This window comes from Balaenoptera musculus, chromosome 18, assembly GCF_009873245.2.
Source record: "Balaenoptera musculus isolate JJ_BM4_2016_0621 chromosome 18, mBalMus1.pri.v3, whole genome shotgun sequence".
NCBI classification, from domain to species: domain Eukaryota; kingdom Metazoa; phylum Chordata; class Mammalia; order Artiodactyla; family Balaenopteridae; genus Balaenoptera; species Balaenoptera musculus.
The window spans coordinates 5,768,644-5,791,366 of record NC_045802.1 but is presented as its reverse complement, the minus strand read 5'-3'; the positions used below and the strand labels follow the sequence as shown (position 1 = coordinate 5,791,366).

The 22,723-nt window shown below is 36.3% G+C and overlaps 1 protein-coding gene across 12 annotated transcripts in view; it reads right to left on the bottom strand.

The window, feature by feature from the left end:
* Positions 1-1,323: 1,323 nt before the first annotated feature.
* Positions 1,324-22,723, bottom strand: part of PAN3 (poly(A) specific ribonuclease subunit PAN3) — a 118,875-nt gene continuing 97,475 nt past the window's right edge. For 6 of the 12 annotated variants that reach the window (XM_036831895.1, XM_036831890.1, XM_036831889.1 and 3 more), the window contains 7 exons: positions 22,298-22,463; positions 21,110-21,200; positions 16,476-16,615; positions 13,824-13,953; positions 13,019-13,083; positions 7,373-7,511; positions 1,324-4,262 (listed from right to left, as the gene is read on the bottom strand). In XM_036831895.1, coding sequence (XP_036687790.1) covers positions 4,122-4,262; positions 7,373-7,511; positions 13,019-13,083; positions 13,824-13,953; positions 16,476-16,615; positions 21,110-21,200; positions 22,298-22,463 — 872 coding nt within the window. In that variant the 3' untranslated portion in view covers positions 1,324-4,121. Of the gene's footprint in view, positions 4,263-7,372; positions 7,512-13,018; positions 13,084-13,823; positions 13,954-15,573; positions 16,616-21,109; positions 21,201-22,297; positions 22,464-22,723 lie in introns of those variants that run through there. The other 6 variants (XM_036831891.1, XM_036831897.1, XR_005017264.1 and 3 more) reach the window with 6 other exon arrangements.

Genomic DNA, 22,723 nt, shown 5'->3' with positions numbered 1-22,723 from the left:
TCCCATCTGAAATTCTACCATCACCACCAAACTCCCCACACCTAGAGTTGCAAGATGAAACACAGGATGGCTAATTAAATCTGAATTTCAGATAAACAAATGATCCTATGTCCCATGCAATACTTGAGACACACTCATGCTAAAAAAAAAAATTATCCACTGTTTATCTGAAATTCAAATTCAGTTTTGTGTTGTCTATTTTAATTTGCTAAATCTGGCAACCCTATCCACGTCCTTTACCCTACTTTATTTTCTTTCCATAACCATTATTACCTCTTAACTACTATATACTCCTTTTTCCTGCTAGGACGAAAGCTCTCTAAGAGCAGAAATATTTGTCTGTTGTGGTCAGAGTTCTGTTGGTTCCTAGAACAACGCCTGACATATAACAGGCATTCAATAAATACAGGTAGACCTCACAGATGCTGCTTTTTCTACAGACTGAAGGTCTGCGGCATCCCTGCATCAAGGAAGGTCTAAAGGCACCATTTTTCCAACAGCAACTGCTCACTCACTTCAGGGCTCTGTGTCACGTTTTGGTAATTCTCTTAGTATTTCAAACTTTTTCATTATTACTATATTTGTTACAGTGATCAGGAACCTCTGACGTTACTATTGCAAGAAGATTACAACTTGCTGAAGGCTCAGATGATGGCAATATTTTAAAATTAAGGTATATACATTTTTTTTAGACATAATGCTACTGCACACCTAACAGACTGCAGTACAGTGTAAACATAGCTTTCGTATGCACCGGGAAACCAAAAACTTCACGTGACTCACTTTATTGCAGTGGTCTGGAACTGAACCTACAATATCTGAGGTATGCCTATATTTAATGAATGAGTCCCTAGTTTCAACAAATATTACCATTTTGCCATATTTTCCTTCTCTACCCTTCTATTCGGAATGATGTTTCTGGGGAGGTGGGGGGAGAGGAACCTTCACCTATATAGTAAATTAACCGAGTCTGAATCAAAGACTAGGTAGATGTCATTCCTTTCACGTAAGTAGGTCCTCTCTCCTCAACTACACTGTATGCCATGTACTATTTAGAAACGTTTGGGTGTAACTACACATTTTGTAAAGAACAAGTACTTAAAATACTTATCTGCATTTTTAGTGCCTAGAACAGATCCAAGTTAGGCATTTAACAGATATTTGGTAAGTTAACAAATAAATCTGCCACCATTTTATCCAAAGACCAAAAATTCCTCCAAAACACATATGAAACGTTTGGCCTTTTAAGTCCCAATCATAAAACAAACATCATCTTGTTAAATGAACTGATAAAAAAAAAAAAAAAAAGGACCATCTTCTCTCTGTAATTCTTTATTAAAAATACTGCTGTACACATAGAGACTGAAAACAGGATTAAAGATGAATAACCCATATTGGGATCATGACATTAGAACTTAACATACTGGTGCTTTTCAGGGAAGTTGTTGACATCCAAATCACAGAACCAAGGTCAAAAGCAAAATACAAAGGTACCCTCAAAAATATTTACAATGAAGTAAATACATTAACAGATTTTAAAACAGGTAACAAAAAATTGAAATGACCAACGTTACATGATTTCAAGGGTTGTCCTTTCTGTGCTTGTATCTGTCATAACAGGAAGGTGTGGACGTTTATATCCTTAATTTGAGTACTTTCAGATATTAAAATCTTCCTATGAATTAAAAAGACTAACTTTTAGACAACCTGTTAAATGGAATTACACTATGGAAAAGAGGGCTCCCCCAAAAAACACCTAAGCAGAACTAAGAGTTCTATTGAAAACCATTCCCAATAAAAACTAAATGAAAAATAAATACAAAACAAAGCTTAAAAAAAATACGTACTACCTGACACCAACTGTTTTCTGGCTGACAATATTTACTCATGAAAACATATCAGCTGTCTACCTTTTTATTCAAACCAAGTCCTGAGGTTACTAGGGGCTGAAGCAAGCTAGCATTTATGATGCAAACACTCTTGGGTTTGTGATTTGAACCGGCCTCGCAGAGGGAAGTTTGCTGGTCTACACAGAATGAGAAAATCAAGCCCTATTTTTACCCCTGCCCTTCCTTAGCTTTTGCAAAACATTGGTCCACAAATTAAATTTTCAAAAAGTTCCCAGACCCCGAAACTAAAATAGATGATCCCCTTTCATTTTCAAAGAAAACAATATTGGAAAAAATCTCCAGCCCGCTTATAAATTAAGCATTTCATATTTCTTCTAGAATACAAGTAGTTCTTTTTTGTACAAAAGAATTACAATATGATTTGTCAAAAAACATATAAAAAGACAGCTGCTCTTTGTCAAATACATGAGCTAATAATGATAAAAGACTTTTGCATGTTAATGTCTCCAAGTTCCTGTTCCTTTTACATAAAAAAAGAACATTATGGTGGCAAATGTTAATTATCCTTTGAATATTGAGCATTCTGTTCTTTTAAAATCCATCCTGATCAAATGCAATAACTGATTTTCTTTTTAACTCAACAACTGATGCTACCAAACGTGGCCTCAAACACACTTGTTAAAACATGTAAAGCGTGTCTCTAGTCTTCAAAGATTTTGGGTGAAGAGGTGCTTTTTCTTGATGTAAATCTCAAGGCAGAGAAAATCATTTTAAAGCTTATAAAAAGTGGACAGAGAAATATTAAAAACTTCTCTGAAAACTACAAATATGTATAGTTATTAAAATTGAAGACTGTAACATCAGTTGCAAGTGCTTGGAAGTCTTTCCTGACCTTTTGAGTTTCCACATTTTCTTCATAGTTGCATGATGAGCACCCAGTGCTAGTAAAACATTCAGTGCTGGGAAAGGAGATAGAGTCTTCATTACGGTTTTTTATGAAAGAAAATTCCTATGTATTTGGCAGTCTTCAGTATCAAAGTATAGGTATTTCATTAACTAGAAATTCCATGAATACCCAAGTTTGGCGACAACTGCACGTCCAAATGTTAAGAAAGTTAAGAGGAGGAAAATTCCAGACTTTTGAGACTGACTTATTCAGGAATATCCCACATAGTTATTATCAAAAGCACTATTACTTTGGGCTAAGCAGTGACTGCAAAGGCACAGCAGATTGTTTTCCCTCCAGATTCAGGCTGTAAAACTTCAGAAAGCTCTTGATGCCAGACCACCGCTGTGTTTAGTTCGTCTTCTGAACAGTGTCTCTGTATCTGTATCCAGTGTAAAGTACCATAATAAAGCTGTGGTTCAAAGAACAGAACTTTATACAAAAAAGCAAACTGGAAAAAACCTAAAGCAATATACTCCTGAACTTCAGGCCTTTAACACAATTTCTTAATTTTTTTCTATTAAAAAATGGCATAAATGTAAATGTATCTGATTAACAGGGAAATGCCTTTTAAAAAAAAGGCTCTGGTTGAATTTGGAGCAAAGAGCTCTGTGTGCTCTTTCAGTTACTGTTTATCTAACCCTCATTCAGAAAGGATTTAAATCAACTAATAGGGGAATTCATACCCAACAAGTCACTGAAATTTTTGTGTGTTCTTAAAAACAAAACAAAACAAAAAACACACCAAAAAACTCTCAATCTGAACTAACAGTGGGTGGCATACAGAGCTTGCACACAATACTCTTACAAGAAATTATGCACTACACTGTACTTCCGTGAAGTCATTTACCTGGTCCCTTATGTTATTCAGGGCAACCCATCCCCAAAAGAGCGAATTCTGCACCCCTCAGTGACAAAAATGCTGCCCAGCATTGTTTCCCAAAAACCTCCTTGCAAATAGTTTCCCTTAATAAGTATACAATGTGGCAAAAGTTCAAAAATCAGAAAAAAGTCTTTAAAAAATTAAAATTAGTGCATATACAAGTGGAGAAAACAAAAGCGGGAACATCATTCCCCCAACGGTGCTCCTTAATCTAAAATAAACTCTTCACAGGTGTGGCCCACCGGCAGCCACAGCTCAAGGGTAAGTGAAACATTCTTCCTTTCAAGTAACAGCGCACCTGACCCAAGTGCAAGCAGCTCTGCTCATCTTCTGCTTGTTTCCCAAACGTGAAATGAGATGATGAGAACAGTTCAGCTGTAGTGCAATTTGCTATTGGTTAAGCTCCTCGGCCATATCCCGCCTGTTTTTTCTTAAGCAAATACTACAACTGACCATTTGCAGCTGCAATCAGTTCTTGAAAAGTATTTTCAAAGCATCGCTTTAAGTCACTGTAAGTCACCACAAGTACACTCTTCTCATCTCTGGAAATGAGGCTTATTTTTTCTGGCACACCAGCATCTAACTGAAACAGACAGAAACACAACATATGAAGTTCAAGCCTATTTTAGGACAACATTTGCAACAGTGATATACGAAATATTTTTTTAAATGTTGTCACATTCCCCTCTAGATATTCATAAATATTTTACAACACTAATCACTATGCACACACTTCTCAACTCACATGCGTTATTTTAAAAACATTGTCCTAGGGACTTCCCTGGTGGCACAGTGGATGAGAATCCACCTGCCAGTGCAGGGGACACGGGGTTCGAGCCCTGGTCCGGGAAGATCCCACGTGCCGCGGAGCAACTAAGCCCGTGCACCACAACTACTGAGCCTGCAAGCCTAGAGCCCATGAGCCACAACTACTGAAGCCCGCGCGCCTAGAGCCCGTGCTCCACAACAAGAGAAGCCACCGCAGTGAGAAGCCCCCGCTCGACACAGAACATTGCCCTAGGGACTTCCCTGGTGGTCCAGTGGTTAAGACTCTGCACTCCCACTGCAGGGGGCGTGGGTTCGACCCCTGGGTGGGGTACTAAGATCCCACATGCAGCACGGCGTGGCCAAAAAATAAATAAAAAACATGCGAAAGTCATTTTAAAAAAAATTAAAGAAACATTGCCCTATGTTGCTGCCTATCTTATTTTAAAACTTTATATTATTATTATTATTTTTTTATTGGAGTATAGTTGCTTTACAATGTTGTGTTAGTTTCTGCTGTACAACGAAATGAATCAGCTTTATGTATACATATATCCTCATATCCCCTCCCTCTTGGACCTCCCTCCCAACCTCCCACCCTCCCACCCCCAATCCCACCCCTCTAGGTCGTCTCTGAGCGCCGAGCTGAGCTCCCTGTGCTATACAGCAGGCTCTCGTTAGCTATCTATTTTATGCCTGGTACTGTGTATATGTCAATCCTAATCTCCCAATTCACCTATCTGTCATGTTTAACATTTGTGTATATTATATTCCATCCAGTTGATACTCCATAATTCAATTATTCCCCCAATATCTTCCAATCCCTTGGTATCGTGAACTACAGTGCAATGAACATATTTGGCTACTTAATTTTTTTCTTCTATAGAATTACTTCCCTAGGAGAAACACTTAGAAGTATAAACACTGAATCAACAAGTATGGGTAATTTTATAGCTTAATACATACAGCCAAATTGCTTCCCAAAGGACATCGAAAACCACGGATTTATGAGTTCTACCAATTTACCAGTAACTCCATATCAAATGAGTGCCTTGCTATTTTAATTTACATTTTTTTATTAATGTTACCAAATGTTTTCATACATTTACTTTTGTTATTTCCACCTGTGTGAATGCCGGTATATAATCTTTATCAAATCCTTATCTATCAGGATTTGGCAATAATATTTTAATGAGGTCTTTATAAAACATAAGTATGAATCCCAAGTCCATCTAATAACTTCTCGTTAGGATTTTCACTTTACTTTTGTTAGTTTTCAATGTACATATTTCCTTCTTTTTTCAATAACTCATTAAAATACGTTTAAAACTAATTCTGAAGGCACAACCTTTCAAATCATTTTACCATCTAATTTTTGTCATCATTTCCACCAAAATAATCTACGTAAAAATTTAATTTTTATATCATCAACATGGCCATCCATCCCTTTTAATTTATTACACGCTTTCCAAACTTAAAATATTGTCATATATTCAGATTTGGGATAAATTCTATTTACTCCTATTTTATGAAATGAAACAGAATTTTCTTAAAATTTTCAGTTATCCTAATATTCATTAAATAATCTTCATTTAAGATGTCTGTCCATGGCTTATTTCCACAGGATCCACCTGTCAGTGTTTATTCTAGTTCTACATATTTTTAGTTACCGGTGCTTTGATACTATGGATACTGTTTTCTAAAATCTGGTAGAATTATTCTCCACTCGTTGCTCTTATGAAAAATGTTTTCCCCTTAAGGGAAAAGGGCAAATGAATATACAAATTGTACCAGGTTAGCTCAATGATAACATACAGTCTTGTTCTGTCTTAATGTAGGTTACTGACAATACTCTCTAAAGAGTTTTAAGGAAATTCAAACACGGCAAAGTAGTGCTTAAAAATAAAACACCGCCGTGTTTTACCTGAAGGGTTAGCACACTGTATGCCAACAGCTCTAAATCATGCGCCACCGTAGGTATTTTCTCCTCTAGTCCTTGTAATTTAGGGACAGTTTAGACCAGGGGTCAGCAAATGTTTTCTATAAAGGGCCGGATAGTAAGTGTTTTAAATTTCAGGGCCATATATCAACACAAGCCTCTGTCTCATATTCTTCTTAGTTGTTTTTGTTTTTACAATCCTTTAAAAGTGTAAAAACTATTCTTAGCTTGTAGGCTGTACAAAAACAGGCAAAAGGATTTGGCCCACAGGCCAGTTTGCCAACCCCTGATTTAGATATAAACCTATACACAAAGGGTAGGATATACTTCTGGAGACCCATTCTCTCTGTAATTCCAAGTAATTCATAAGGAAAATGCACTCCTCCCTTCCTCCATAAATCACATGTCTCCTGGCCCTTTCAAAAACACAAAGCTCACCTCTCAAAATTATGATACATCTCTACCTACTTACTTCATCTAATCACTTCTAATTCCGCATATATCACAGCTGGGTCTAGTGATATGCCCAGTACTGCGTTTTCACTATTATTAACACTTGATTAACACCCACAGCTAAGAACACATGAACTAAGGACTTGCAGGACTCACAATGACTGAGAAGAAAGGAATTCAACTTTTAAAAAATATTTAAACACAAAATACTACTTTGTTTGTTATAACAAACTACACTTGGTAAATAAAAGAGAGTGGGGCGGGGGTGTGGGAGGCAGTCCTTTTGTGACATTTTATCACAACAGAAAGATCCACAATGAAGAATTCTGGAATTATTCATGTAGACGTTAAAAAAAAATCCTCCAATTCTACAAATTGTTATTAAGTAGGTACACCTAATAATTATTAATAAAATGTCTTGTATACTATAGCAGACTACATCTTAATTTCTTAAGTCTCTTAGCATTTGTAGAGGATGCAGCTCTATAAATTGTAGATAACAGCACTGTGATCTTAAAAGTCCAGATACAAATTACCTTGTTAAGACAAGAAATGATATGACTGAGGTCAATCCAAGGAGCGCCCGCTTCTGTCACCTGATGAAAAAGATGATCCCTAAAGAGTTTCAACAGATAACGGTCTCCAGTCTCCGACCAGGTAGGATCCTTCTGAAACCTGGGGGAAGGTAATATTTTACCTCAATAACTCATGCTGTATACCACAGGGCTATATGTTTATACTTCAGACTCAAAACTAGTTTAATTTTATTGTTTTCTACAGTAAATCAGAAAGTAGGGTTTGTGTGTAGTTTTTTTTTTTAATCAAATGTTATGTCCAGATTGCCCATAGATTTTTAAAAACTAATCTCACTGAACATGAAAGTATATAAATACCACTTCCCACTTCTCAAGGCAATCACCCCTCTTGCACACTCCTATTTTATAATCACTTCCTTGTTTAGGTCCCTACCATTAGATAAAATGGGGAAGAAAGCAAATGTCTTCAGACATCTTTAGAAACAGGTTGAAAGAGACTATCCTTTTCCTCCTCCACCCTTAGGTCATAGGGTAGAGACGGATGGTCAGATAGGCGTTCCGCTTTACTGGGAGCATAAAACAGGGAAATGTTTACGAAGCAGAAAGGGGGTAGATTCTGGTTTCCTACCATCATGTGATGATGTGAAAGTGAGCTGCTAAGAACTGGAAAACTGACCAGATGTTCACTGTTAAGTTTTCAGTGACCCATGGAACTTACAGGCTAGTGGGGAAAACAGACATTCAAATAGTAATTGCTTATTTAGAGAATGCTATTAAGAAGAAGGGACATGGTATAGAACAGAAACATGAATTCACCGGGGAAAGCAAGGAAGGCTTTCTAGGGAAGGAAGAGTGCCCCTTAGTCAGAGGTACCAGGATTTGCAAAGGACAGAGCAAGGAGCACTTACACTTCAGAAAGGTCAGTGTAGCTGGATGGGGTTGGGGGAGAAAAGAGAAGAGAAGAGAGAGAGCAGAACTGGAGGGGTGCAGAGTAAGGACAAGGAGGGGTAAGAGAAAAGACAGGCAAGGACAGCACTAGAGGCGAGGAGGACACCTAAAGGAAAAAAAGCACATCTGAAGCAAGGGAGAGGTCAGACCATGCAGCCTTAGATCACATTTAAAAATTAGATCTGCATTCTGAGAACAAGGAGGGGGAAGCCCACCACAGTCATGTATCTGGGTTCATACTACAAACGGAAGGTGGAAGATTCTTTTCTGGAGAAGCTGACCTACCCAAGGGAAATACTGACATTTGGAAGTCTACCAACAACAAACAAAAACCATACATAACAACATCTCGCTGCTTTATCACACATTCTATTATATAATCTCTGCCTCCACAAGGAGCTTCCCACTAGCTTTTAAGGACGTCATTTTTAATATGAATGAACAGCCAATGATCAGAAATCCTCTGCAGAATGAAACAAAACAAAGCAAACTGTTGCTTCCTATGAGATATTGCAGGGAACAGAATAAAAGTTAAATAAATTTAAAAAAAAAAAACCCCACTCACTAAAAATCTATAATTGACAGTCTCAGAGAAAAGGAATTAAATGCTATAAGACAAACACTTAGAAAGCAGAAAGTTGTTGAAAATTTAAAATATGATAGCAGAAATTCAAGAATTCAAAGGATTAGGAAAAAAACCTTTAATTTTAGACAAAATTAAGTTGAGATTATTGCCTAGAAAGTAAAACAAAAAGATACAATATAGAAAATAGAAGAGAATATTAGAAAATCAATTGCAAAGGCCTAACAGCTAAGCAATGGGAGTTCCAGAAAGAGAGAAGTTTTCAAAGAAACAATAAGATAACTTCCGAGAACTAAAAGACATAAATTCCCAAGATTAAAATGCCCACCTGTTGATTCACCAGAATGAATCAAAAACCCACACACACCCCAGCACATCGTTGTGAATTTCTGCACATCAGTGATGTAAAAAAAAAAAAAAAAAAAAAAAAAAATTCCTAAAAGCAAGGGGAATGGAGAAGGATTTGGAAAGAAAATGGCTTTGAGTCTGCCTGGAAGTTAAAAGACAATGGAGCGACGCTTCAAATTCTGAAAGAAAACTATCATTACTATTACTTAACTATGTACCAGAGGTACTAGCTAACACAATCACTCAAGAGAAATCAAAAGTATAGAAATTAGAAAGGAGGAAATATACTATCATTATGTGAAGACACAACTATATGCCTGGGAAACCCAAAAGAATTTAGTGAAAAACTATCCAAACACTAACGTACCAAGGTTCAAAATTTATAGAAATCAATCATTTTCACATACAATGATAACAAGGAGTCTAAGAAGACAGAATGGGGGGAAATTCCCATTTATAATAGCAACAAGAAAAAATACCTAAGAACAAACTTAGTGTGCTATAACTATATGAAGAACAATGTAAACACTGAAGAACACTAGAGCAGACATCAGCAATACAACGACATGTCATTATCTTGGTTAAGATAACTCCACCCACATCTAAAAACACAAATGCTCCTTAAGTTTACTAATAAACTTAATAAAAATACCATCAGGTTTTAAAATTTTTTTTTTAACTAAACAAGCTGATCCTAGAATTTATACAGAAAATTTAAGTTTTAGGAAAACAACAAAAAACAATAAAATGGAGATAAGAAAGAGCTAACACTACTAGATTTTAAAATGTCAATCATCATGACAGTGTGAAAGAGGTGCTGCCTTAATAAACCAGTGGAAAAAGCTAGACTAGTCCGTAAACAGCTTCTGGACCACTGGGTAGTCGTCTGGAGGTGGGGGGTGGGGTGGGGGGAGTTGGATTCATACCTTACATCCTATATAAGTTCAGAATATATAAAAAAACTTGAACAGGAAAAAATTGAAACCTTAAGTATTCTAGAAGGAACTACAAGATTATCCCTTCACAATCTTAGAGTAGAAATGCCTTCTAACTTTCTTACTATGACTCAAAATCCAAAAGTACAGAAGAAGTTTGATCAATTAGACTACCATAAAAATGTCTACATGTGAAAAAATTCAGCAGAGTCAAAAGAAAAATGACAAACTTCAAAGAAAATGATCACAAAGGGTAAATCTCTCTGGCTCCTGTACATCAAGAAGACAGATAATACAATCCAACTGAAAATAAAAATGGGCAAAGGATCTGGAGAGACAGAAAAGGAAATATAAATGAATCAAAAAGATAGGCAACATGCTCATTATGAGTAAATACCAAAAACACCTGCACTGAGATTCAATTTCTCATCTATCAGGTTGTCAAAAATCGAAATTTTGAAAGAAGTGTTGCTGGTGAAAGACTCTCATGCACTGTGCCTGGTAAACCCGTCTAAGGGCCATCATTACAGTCACAAATTACAACGGGTGCTGACCTAACGATCACAGTCGAACCCGTATTCGTGCACACGCTAAATTAAGTATGAGTAAGTCAGTCCCTGCAGAATTGCTTATACTAGGCAAAAGGCTGAAAACAACTCAAATGCCCATCAATAAGGAACTGGAGAAATAAATTACAGTGTATCTACAGGACGGACTATTACATGGCCATAAATTATGAGGAAGCATAGCACAGTGGTTAAGAGCATGGACTCTGGAACCACCATTCTGTCTGGATTCGAATCCCGACTCATATGTGACCTTAAACAAAGTTTTTAACCTCTCTATGCCTCAACTTCTCTGTTAAAAGGGAATACTAACAGTACCCAGCACCACAGGGCTGTTATGAGGATTAAGTTAGGTCATATTTGTTAACTACTGAGAATAGTGTTGAGCATACACTAAACACATCTAAAGAGAAAGATTTCCAAAATATATTGTTATGAGAAAAAAGCAACAAACAGAACACTGAACATGGTTTACAATTTGTAGGTATTTAGAAGTGGGGGGAGAGGGGTGATAAGAATATACAGTTGTAACTCGGGAAATATGTGCAGGAGACTAATAAAAGACTGGTGGGAGGAACTGGGGAGACTGGGGGTGTCAGGTACGAAAGAGAGATTTTTTATTTTTCACTGCAAACCCTTTTCTACTTTTTAAGAAATTGGTTCATATAAAATCTATTCAAAAGATTTAATTAATAAAAAGAATTTTCTGAGGACAATCTGGAATTATATGCCCAATCATACTATCAATAAAGTATGAAAGTAGAATAAAGATATTTTCAGACTTTCAAAGACTCAAAAAACTCACCCTTCTCAGGAAGCTACTGAAGGCTGTGCTTCATTAAATCAAAAGAATAAACCAAGGAAAAAAGCAAGAAACAGGGCAAGCAACACAAAGGGAGAGACAATGAGAACAGTGCAGGGAAGCTCAGGTTCTAAGGTGAGAGTGTGAGCGGGCTTAAAGCGCAAGGAGCCCAGAGAGGAACAAAGGGCAGAGGCTCCAGGTGCAATTTCTCTAAGGGGGGAGGAAAAAAAGGGAACTGATAGGTTACCTATTTTTGACCATATGGAAAGGTATTTTAGAACTCTGGCAGAGAGTCTGGAATGAACTGGTGGTAAATATTTTTTCACTTGTTTAGTTTTCTATATAAGACAATAATTAACATCAGGAAAACAAAAATCTAAAAACAAAATACAAAAGAAAGGAAATACAGTCATGATTTACTATGCGAGGCAGCTACGAACGATATTTACCTTGTTTTAACAATGCCAACACTGAATAAAGATTTATCTCAAAATTCATGGGTTAAGCGGTACAATGTGTGTGTACTTAGTTAAGGGAAGGGGGTATGAGAGCGAGGGCCTCATCTTCCACAGAACAAAGTCATTAGCTGAGTTACAAACTGAAGAAAAATTTAAACACTGAAGGAAAAATCAAGGAACAGCACTCTAAGCATATACTTTTTTAAATAAAAGAGATAAATGCCAGAAGGAAGCAGCTGAAAGTCTTCTTTAAACGGTTCAACATATAGTCATGTTCTCTTCATTTAGAAAAATCATCAGGGAAAATGCTAATTGAATCTTTTAACTTTGAAGAAAGCTAAGTGAACTTAAATTTTGTGGTCAAAACATTCTCCCAAGCAATGATATTTATCTGTCACCTATCTCTATTAACAGAGGTAACAATCCTGAAATGCAACTTATACTACAGTCACAACAGCTGCACTACTGTTCTACCTGTCTTTGACAGGTATAATGCACAAACATCAAGCTGGCTTCTTTCTTGAACATATGGTTAACTTACAAACAAGGCAGAACTAAACAACAAATAATGTAAGATGGTGATGCCTTTCCAATGTCACTGATACGACAGCTATAAATAATGCACTTTAGCAGAAGAACAGCTAGAAACATCTGAAGTATCTAATCTGACCAAGGTAACCTGAACTGAACAGGCTTCAGAAAGGAGACAGGGAAGAGGCAGTACTGACAGGCAGAAAATGCACCCTCGTACGCAAACCACAACAGAGATTTCTAACACAGTGTATTTTCTGTTCACATGTGTGTGTGTGAAATCCCTAAGGACAACCACAACGTATGCTGTGGTTAAAAAACCACACCCTAATGGCTAACAATAGGCTTAAGGTCACTTTACATGAGAATTTTTCTTTTTCCAAACAAAACCAGTAAGAATAAGGTATACTCATTCTTGTTATGCAAAATAGTGCCCTTGATGGAAAACACATTGTAAAATACTGTAAATCCTTACTCCGGCCTCTCATTGATTGTTCCCAATTTTGCTAGAAGCCTAAACAGTCTTCCATTTTGAACCTCCTATAAAACATTTTAAAAAGAGAGAGAATATTAATGTTCCAGCTAACTGAATATAAAAGCAAAAGTTTACAAAACTGGTATCCTGTACCAATATTACCTTTAAACAATAAATCTTAATATCCCCACCTTCTGGTTATACTTTTGAATACAACATGTCCATTTCATTCAATAGTAATACTCAAGAAGATTATGCAGCTGTCCATTTTTTTCTTTTTTAAAAATTTTATTGGATTATAATTGATTTGCAATGTTGTGATAGTTTCAGGTGCACAGCAAAGTGATTCAGTTATACATACACATATATTCATTCTTTTTCAGATTCTTTTCTCATATAGGTTATCACAGAATATGGAGTAGAGTTCCCTGTGCTATACAGTAGGTCCCTGTTGGTTATCTACCTTATATATATATAGTAGTGTGAGTACGGTAATCACAAGCTTGTGATTTATTCCTTGCCCCCTACAGCTGTCCATTTTTAAGAATTATTAAAGTAATTCACATAAAAAAAAAAATCAAGATTGTGTCTCATGACTGTAGCAAAGCCACAAACAAAAAAAGAACAAAACAAATGCCCAGAGGACCCAAGAAATCAAAATATGGAACACTAAGATTGGACAAAAATATCTGCAAACAATCTTAGCCAGCTGTGTACTATATTCAGCACAGTAATTACTCTGTTTTACATCTATTGATACACACAGATGCAGGTGTGTACACACTCCTTTAACTACACACTTTACCTTTGCAAGGTCTTCCTCTATGACATCATTTCTCATTTGAGCAGCATCCAATTGAGTATAAAATCGAGCACCAATCATGGGCATGATGTCATTTACACTTCGCATCCTGTTTTGGTCAGTCAACAAATATCTAACCAAAATAGAGAAGGATCACTTGAATGCCAACCACGTAATTCACAAAACAACACAACCCCCAAGCACACGGGCACTGCTGCCGCCAGCATGTTAGTGTGCACAACTTCGGAAAAAATTTTTTCATGCAAGTCGAGTTCATTTTTAAAGCTTAGTAATTATATTTCTTTTCTCTGGAAAACTTTAAGAGCCAATGGAAAAAACTGTAAAAATGTCTCTTTCTCTAAATGTTTTACTATTATGAAAATGAGAAAGGAAAGTTGGGTAGAGTTAGACTTACCATATTTCCATTCTCAAACCCTTCTTTACAACAGTGGGAGATGAAAAGATTGTTACAAACTTTTTTGGAGGGGTGAAATGGGGGTGATTGTAGGTGGGGAAATTTTTCCATTGCTCTTCAAAAATAGTTTTTGAAACTAAAACTAGGTCTTCCATTTTGATAAGTCAAACAAGCCTCAGCTTTTTAGGAAGCTGTCTCCTGCTCTGTGACCTCATTTACCACCTGTCATGGTATATTTATTTCTGAGAAATCTTCATGCACTAACACATCAGAAAAGACCAAATCAATTTCTTCTGTCATTATAACTAAGGCAGAAAAATATTACACGTTTCAAAAGGCCACCTGTCAGAATACAATGATTATCAATCATCTATTATTATTTATTCTGATAGGTAAGCCATGTCCTAACCACTCTCATCAAAGCAGCCTCCTCATCTTTCACTCTCTGCTTATAATTCGACCTTATTTTCTCCATAGGACTTATCACTATCTGCAAACATCTTACTTGTTTATATGTTTATTAAGTTTTCCCCGTTATAATGGGTGGAAGCTCCAGAAGATGGGGAATTTTGTTCATCTTATTCAGAAGTGTCTTCAGCATCTGACATATAGTAGGCATTCTTTTGTTGAATAAAGGAACAGTTATAAACTCATGTGGATAATCTATGCCTTAGCTATTCATCTGTAATTACTGACATATTTGTATCTAACTACTCATACTTAAAGTTATTTATAAGCTATGTGACTTTTGGCAAGTTACTTTACATCTTCAAGCCTCAGTTTTGACATCTCTAAAATGGAGCTAAAAATGGTACCTAATTTATAGGGTTATTGGGAGAATTAGGTGAATTAATTCATATCAATCAGTTCAAAAGTGCATGATACATAGTTTACTACTCTGTATATTTTAGTTATTGGTTAGTATGAAAGTATGACCTTTTTGTTTATTCATTTTTTATTAAGGAACATTTCATAACATTTGTAGAAGGAAAGAGAATTATATGATGAATCCTCATGTACCCATTACCCAGTTTCAATAATTATTAACTTATGGCCAATTTATTATATTTATATCCTTTACTCTCACTTTTTTAAAAAAGGAAAATTATAACTTGAGATTATTTAAGACATCCTAGGTATTGTAAGCTACAGCTAGAAATCACTGCTGTGCTAATATATGAAACAAATATTTTTATTTAAAAGAGAAATCAACTTATTTGATTATTAAAAGGAACCAGGTAACCACTGGCTTCCAGTGCTCTGTCACCAGCAGGACACTTATGCCAGTGTAACACAGCACAGGCGGGCAGCCCCATCCTCCATCCCTCAATTCCATACCACAGGGCTAGTCCAGAAAGAAACTGGATCGTCCAGGGTTACACAGAAAGATGAGAAGGAACAGCTGGAAGCTAAAAGAGACTGAAAAGGATCAATAAGCTCGAATTGCTTCTAGAACATCATAGAAAAAAATTTCAAAAGAGACTTCCTAGCATCTGTTCTCTTGAATAACTTATAACAAGGGTTATGGTTGTCCATCCCCTGGAATCCCCAACGTTAGACACATCTTAGACTGTTGTGACTGCAGTCCACAGTGGGCTTCTCTTAAGCCAAAATCATTTCGGACCTATGCTCAAGGATTCCCTGAGCATATGAAGTACGAAGACACAGGAGGAGAAAGAAGCACAGGGACCCTTACACACGTGCTTTCTGGAACAGGTGTTTGGGCCACACAGCACATGACCGGGCTGCAGGTGAGGTTATTTATGACAGCTTTTACAAAGATACTGATCTCTCTGGGGAGCAGCACTGTCTAACAGGACTTTCTGAGATGATGCAAATGTTCTATGTCCACGCTGTCCAGTATATTAGCCAGAAGCTACACGCGGCTTCTGAGCTCTTGAAATGTGGCTGGTGCAACTGAGGAACTGAATTTTAAATTTCATTTAATTTTAATTCATTTAAACTTAAAAGGTCGTATGTAGCTCACAGATACCAATGCAGCTTTAGAGGGTCTAGCCTTTCGCCAAATGTTTAAAACATCAATAACTAATTTAAACACACTGGTTTATGAATTTACTCCAAGAAATACATACTTAGCAATAAAAACAAAGAAATAAAAAGTTGTTTAATTATGTTTTGCCTGGTTTTAAATAGTGGAAACTAAAATAAATAGAATCACTGTTAAAAGGCCCTCATGAAAAATCTGTCTTATCTCATATGATCATTATATTAAAACTTACAAAATCAGATTCTTCAGGTCAGAGGAGTAGTTGATTGTCACCAGTTCCATGGCTTTCTGTAAATTCTCTCGCTGAATTCCTGCCAAAGAGTTGCAAGCCAAAGCCAACACAACTTTTCCTAATGATATCAGATCTGCTTGCTGACATGAAAGAATAAATATAACTTTTAATTTTTCTTTTATAGGTACAAACTTAATACACTGACACTACTGCCTGCATGGAAAAAGCATCTTTACAAAGAAGCTGAAGAACTCAGCACAAGGTTCCCAGGTACTGGCGCTTATCAGTCACCTGGGAGCTTATTAACAAGACCATTTCTGAGCCGCTCCACCCCAGATTCTCATTCAGGAGGTATGGGAACAGGCCCAACATTTTTAAAGCACCCAGGTAATTCTAATGAAGGTAGTTCTAGGGGGATACTTTAAGAAACATTACCTGAAGCAATTCACATGCCAACTACAGAACTGCTGCTTTAAATTTTTATATTTAAATAGAGCTGATATTCTTACTATTACAAGAAATCTGAGGTTGGTTACCATATAGTTAGTTGCTTTACAGTGATCATTACAATTCACAATAGGCACTTTTCTCATTTTCCATGATGCACAAGATATAGTGAGAGTTCATTTGAAGAAAAGTAATTCCCTTATTCCAAACACAGCAGCAGCATTACCTGATTTCAGAGTACGTTCCCTAGACACTGACAATGTTGCAAACCCCCATGACATTCCATCTGCCGTTGTTAATAGACCGTTTTTATACTATAAAAGATCTTTGAGCTCTGTAACCACCTGATTTCCTACCCTTTTTTTGTTTGTTTTTTTAAAGATTTCCCACTCTGAGGCTTTCCTTCACAAAGAATTTTTAAAAGACAGCTGGCTGAATTGAGGTAAGCTCTCTACCACCTATTAAAACGCCGGGAAACAGAACGGTCACCCCAGGTGGCCCTGCTTGGCAGGTGAACTATTAATGATCACATGCCTAGGAGACAATGGAGTAGTTCAGAGTTCAATGAAATCATCTGAAGTCATTTTTACAGAAAACTTACATAAATCTTCACAATCTGAGATCTCATCTTAATTATTGGATACATGTTTATTTATGGAATATTGGTTTAGTATAGGAGTTTTCAAACCTAGTTTTACATTAAAATTCACCTGAGAAGCTCAAAAAACAAACAAAAAATCACCCAGTGGCTATCCATTCATCCTCTTCTGGTGTTATTAGTCTGGGGCAAGATCTACGTATTGGTATTTTTCAAACCTTCATAAGAGATTCAGATATGCAGCCAGGGTTGAGAACCACTTGTTTCGTGGAAGTTTATAAATGGTGTATTTGCAAAATCAGGTGAGTATTTCAAGGCAATCACTAATGGAACTTTAGGACTATACAGCTATCCTTAATAACATTCTACCCAAATAGTAAAGAATAAAAGGAAAACAAACGCCATTATTAAGATAACATTAAAAAGTTCAAATTTAAAAATTTATCCAAATCTAGCACGTATGAATCTGACACTCTGAGCCTAAGATCCTATAATCAGCGGAAAAACTGATTAGAGAAACAATTTTGAATCTATCAGGAAAAGAGATGCCAAGGATTCATGCCAGAGAAACTTTGAAACTTCATTAGTGGCAGAGTTAGGGGCCCAGGCTGGTGGGGGGGGAGGTGACAAGGGGAGGGGCGCGAATACTGTGGCATCGTTTCTGTTCTCCGGATGGCTCTGCCACGACTGAATTCAGGAAGGGTTCCTCACAGTCATTTTCAAGATCAAGGAAAACATTCACAGTTATATTAATGAAATCCTAAAAATGCTGATTGAGAGAAATCAGTACTCGTAAAAGCTAACTGTAAATTTCTACAAGTGTTTCAATCCAATGTCATCAGCAAAGTTAAGCTTGTTACTGTTTATTAAGTATTTCAGCAGCATGTAGCAACACACAGCTTCCCAACCCTTAAACAGTAAAATCTTCAGTTTAGCTCCACCCTGAATTGATGCTGTAACTAAACCTCCCACCTAGAACATTCCGTTATTCCCTATTACGAGATAGGAAAACCAAAGTGCAAGACAGCTGAAGGACTGTTATGGGTTTAAAAAATAAGGCCATCTGATTCTGAGTGTAAACGCCACCTTTCTGAAGCTGACTCAAGGTGGGAATACCCACTTTTAGAAATAGAGTATACATGTCACATAATCCAGACTAAATTAGAACTGATCTTTTTAAATAAAAGAGGTTAATGAAGTCCTGCTTAATTAAGAGAGTTTAACATCGTAAAAACTCAGTAACTCTCCTTTCCTTATTTCCCAGCTAAGTAATTTTCCATTGGTTATTTTGCTTCTTACCTCCATCTGGCTTTGCCCCCCATTTGTTGAATTCTGGAGGTTTTCCCCCCAACTCATTTTCAGTTTCTTCCTGATTCTTGACTTCTTGATTTTTCTCTGATTCTATCTATGGCTCTATTTATGTCCATTTTACTGAAAGTCAGTCTCTATTCACGTGTCTGAAACAGACTATGAAAAATAGACTACAAGAAACAATGCACTCCTTTCTCATGTAATCTCTTCTCTGTAAAATCACAATCCCCCGTTTGGGATACCTTTAATTCTCTCCTTTACCTTACTATAAGCTATATGGAAAATCTACACATATATACCCACTCCAAAAAAAAAAAAAAAGGAAAGAAAAGAAAACCTGATACAACTTTTACCACTGAAAAATAAAGGGAGGGTGACAACTGGTTGAAAGTAGCCTAAGTTTATGAATGAAGGCAGTTCCTAACTTACCAATCAGTTGCCCCAAATCCTTACTTTAAAGTTATTTGTTTTGAAACTCTGGGATTATTTTTTCTTATGAAGAGTTGTTTTTCAAGGTAACTAACTACACAACCCATAATATAACTCCAATAACGGACATTTGCAAATAAAAAATGGAAAACAACACTGATGTGATACTCACAGAAAAACAAAATCAAACTAGTCTTATCTTATACGAGTAATTAAAAAGAAAAAGGAACTATTCAGAATAGAAAAGAATGAAGAGATACCGTGAGACTGCACGTAAAAAACAAAACTGGAAACATGGGGTTTCCAAATACTTGCAATAGAGGTTGATGGCACTGGTTCTAAATAATGTCTGATTTCTCTTTAAAAGTTTAATATTATTTTCCTGGATATATAAAGATCACTAGTATTTTAACAGTCAATAACCAGTCACTTTCAGGAGCACAAAGATTATGAAGAAAAATTTTCAGAGCCAATTAGTTAGGCACTAAGTGTAAGACAGAAGATAAGCAGGAAAACAGCTAAGAAACAACCAACCTAGATAAGAAAGAGGGAGCAAATTCCCTTCTGCAGAAGAAAGCTGCTAGGGCTGGGGGCTGGGGGCTGGGGTTGGGAGGTAGCCAGGTTCTTCCATGGAGAGCCCACTAGATGGCGCTACCAACCAGAACAGCTTGGCTGCTGCTGGGGGTAGGTGGGCACCAGCAGAGGGGAAGAAGCTGTGAAAAGGCTGCATACAATTGAATGTGATGAGTGGCTCTAAGTCTGGGGACTGCACTGTCCACGGTCCAGTAGCAAAGGAAGAGGTTTATGCATGAATCAACTGTAATACTAAAAACTACCTGGACTCTACTTCTCCTTCTGGCCTTTCCTTTTGTTCTGAAATTTTGTCTCATAAAGTGAACTAAAATCTTTCAAAGATTTAAAGAAAAGAGAATGAAATGAGAAGGACAGTGGGAAGGTAAGGTATTCTCCTCCTTGTTTCTCCATGTAAACAAGAGATTCTGCCTTACATCAAACCTCTGTAAGTTAATAAATGTTCAGAAACAACAAAGATCTCTTACATGAAAGAAACTAACATTGTCTTAAAATGACAACTGCATACCCTCCAAAAAATATGAATACAAACTGAATGATACGAAATATTTACTTTAAATAGCTACATTACTTGCACAGGGTAATCAAAGCAAAAGCAACTACACTTAACGCTCCTTGCAGAGGTAGGTTCTTACTCTCCTACACATTGTGTAAATCAAGAAATAAAAACTAAATAGCTAAGAACAAAATGGGACCTAAGTCCACAATATTATGATGAAGTCAGACTATAACCAAATTCTAATAATGTACAAGAAGAGAGTGATAGGCTTTGGTTAAGCAAAAGAAAAAAATCATTTAGAAAACAGCAATACAAAAATTTTCCTTTGAAAATAAAAATTTTGGATTGATAGTGGGACAATTATTCTAAAAGTAAAAATAATAGGTGTGATTTTAACACACTAAAAAGTGAAAAAAAAGTAAAATGTCATTTAATATATTTCACTCAGCTGACTAATTAATGTTTTAATCTATGCTGAGGACAAATTTCCTTGTCAAATAAATGCATTTTCATTCAAACAGCTGGAGTCTCTGACACTGTCATTAATTCTGTATATTCCAACGTATAAGGGCTCTACACTAAACACAGCACAGTGATTAAGAAAATACACGTTCAAAGTTTGCATGGAGACCACCCCCAGCATAAACTGAAATCTAGACTTAAAACCCTGAAAAACTTTAAAATAAACAAAATTTATCTTTAAAAAAAAAAAAAAATCAAGCCTTAAGTTATTAAGTATCCATGTTAATTCTTACTCACCTGGTATTGAGCCATTAATGCCAATGGATTATTATTCTGACTGTTATCAAATGTTAAAACATCAAAAACTCCAACACAATTTACTCGCAACCTTTAAAGACCAGAAAATTTAAAGAAAATAATTAAAATGAGATTTAAAAAAAATTACATACTACTGGAAATTGAACATTTCTTATGATATTAGGAGGGATCTCAGAATCCTATCCAGTCTTACCTCCTGTCCTACCCCCCTATAACCTCTATCAATCACCATTTTAGGGATGACATCACAGACATCAAGTGATAGGTCTATGGTTATAAAAGTCAGGAATGGATAAAGCCAGGACTATAACACATCTTTTGACTACCAGGCCAGTGGTCTTTTCACCAAACCGAGTTGGTTCTTTATTAGTTATTCATGAAAAGAGAACTAGTTAGCTTCTTAACATGTACTAGGCACATTCAAAGCATTTTATATGTAGTAATTCATTTGATCCTCTCAATAATCTTATGAGGCAGGTACCTTACAAATATGGAAAATGGAGATAATAATAGTACCTGTCTCACAGACTGTTGAACACACAGATGTTAATTAAGTAACTAACAGAGCCAGGATATGAACCCAGGTAACCTGGTACTAGACCTTGAGCTCTTTATGCTATGCTACCCAAGACAACTCTCAAAATTTCAGCAACTCAAATAAAACTCTAGTGACGTCAAGGTCTGTGTTACTTAACCCTTTATCACTGGTTCTCAAAGCCTGAAACCCAATCAGCAGCAACAGCATCCGTCACCCAGGAACTCGGTTAGAAATGCAAATTCTAAGGCCCCGCCCCAGACTTCCTGAATGAGAACACTGGGAGTGGAGCCCAACAGCCTGTGCTAACTAAGCCCTCCAGGATATTGGGACTCATGACAAAATTTGAGAACCACAGTTGTACACAGAAAAGTTGTACTGATACTGTTTGATATCCCCCCAACCTTAACCATACATACCTCCCAAACCCTCACAGGATCTTGGTTAATAACCAGGCATCTTATTAAGAATTCAACATTTTAAAAAAACTTACAAATGAACTCAAAGTCATGGCAGTTCTTCTGGATGGAATATATGAAAAGGTAGAATTAAAACAAATCATCATGCTATGTTTACTAAGCTGTCATAGGTTAGATGCTCAATAAAGAAGCCAAAACTCAAAATGCTAGTACCTTGTTTTGCCAGTTATCAGAATCTTTGTTGGGTCCATAACTCGACATGCCAAACCTGCTGTATGAATGGTACGCAATGCAGAACTCAGTTGGACAATATACGCCCAAATAAGAGATTCTGGCAATAATCCAGCATGCTGTCTGGGCAATGGTCCATCGTGTTGACCTATAAAAGCAAATAAAAAAATGGCATCTTCATTTAAATAATTAACTAAAAGACTAAAACATGCAAACCAAGAAGAATTTAAGAAACAAACCCAAATTTTCTTATTTATGATATTATACCTTTATACTGTTAGCAGCAGCAGAGCTCTCACTGAGCTTCTCTCTTCTGTGACCATTATAATTATTGCACAAAGAATATTTAAAGTAAGAATTTATACTTAATTGTGAGCCAAATAAATGAGTTCAGATTAAAAACAGGAA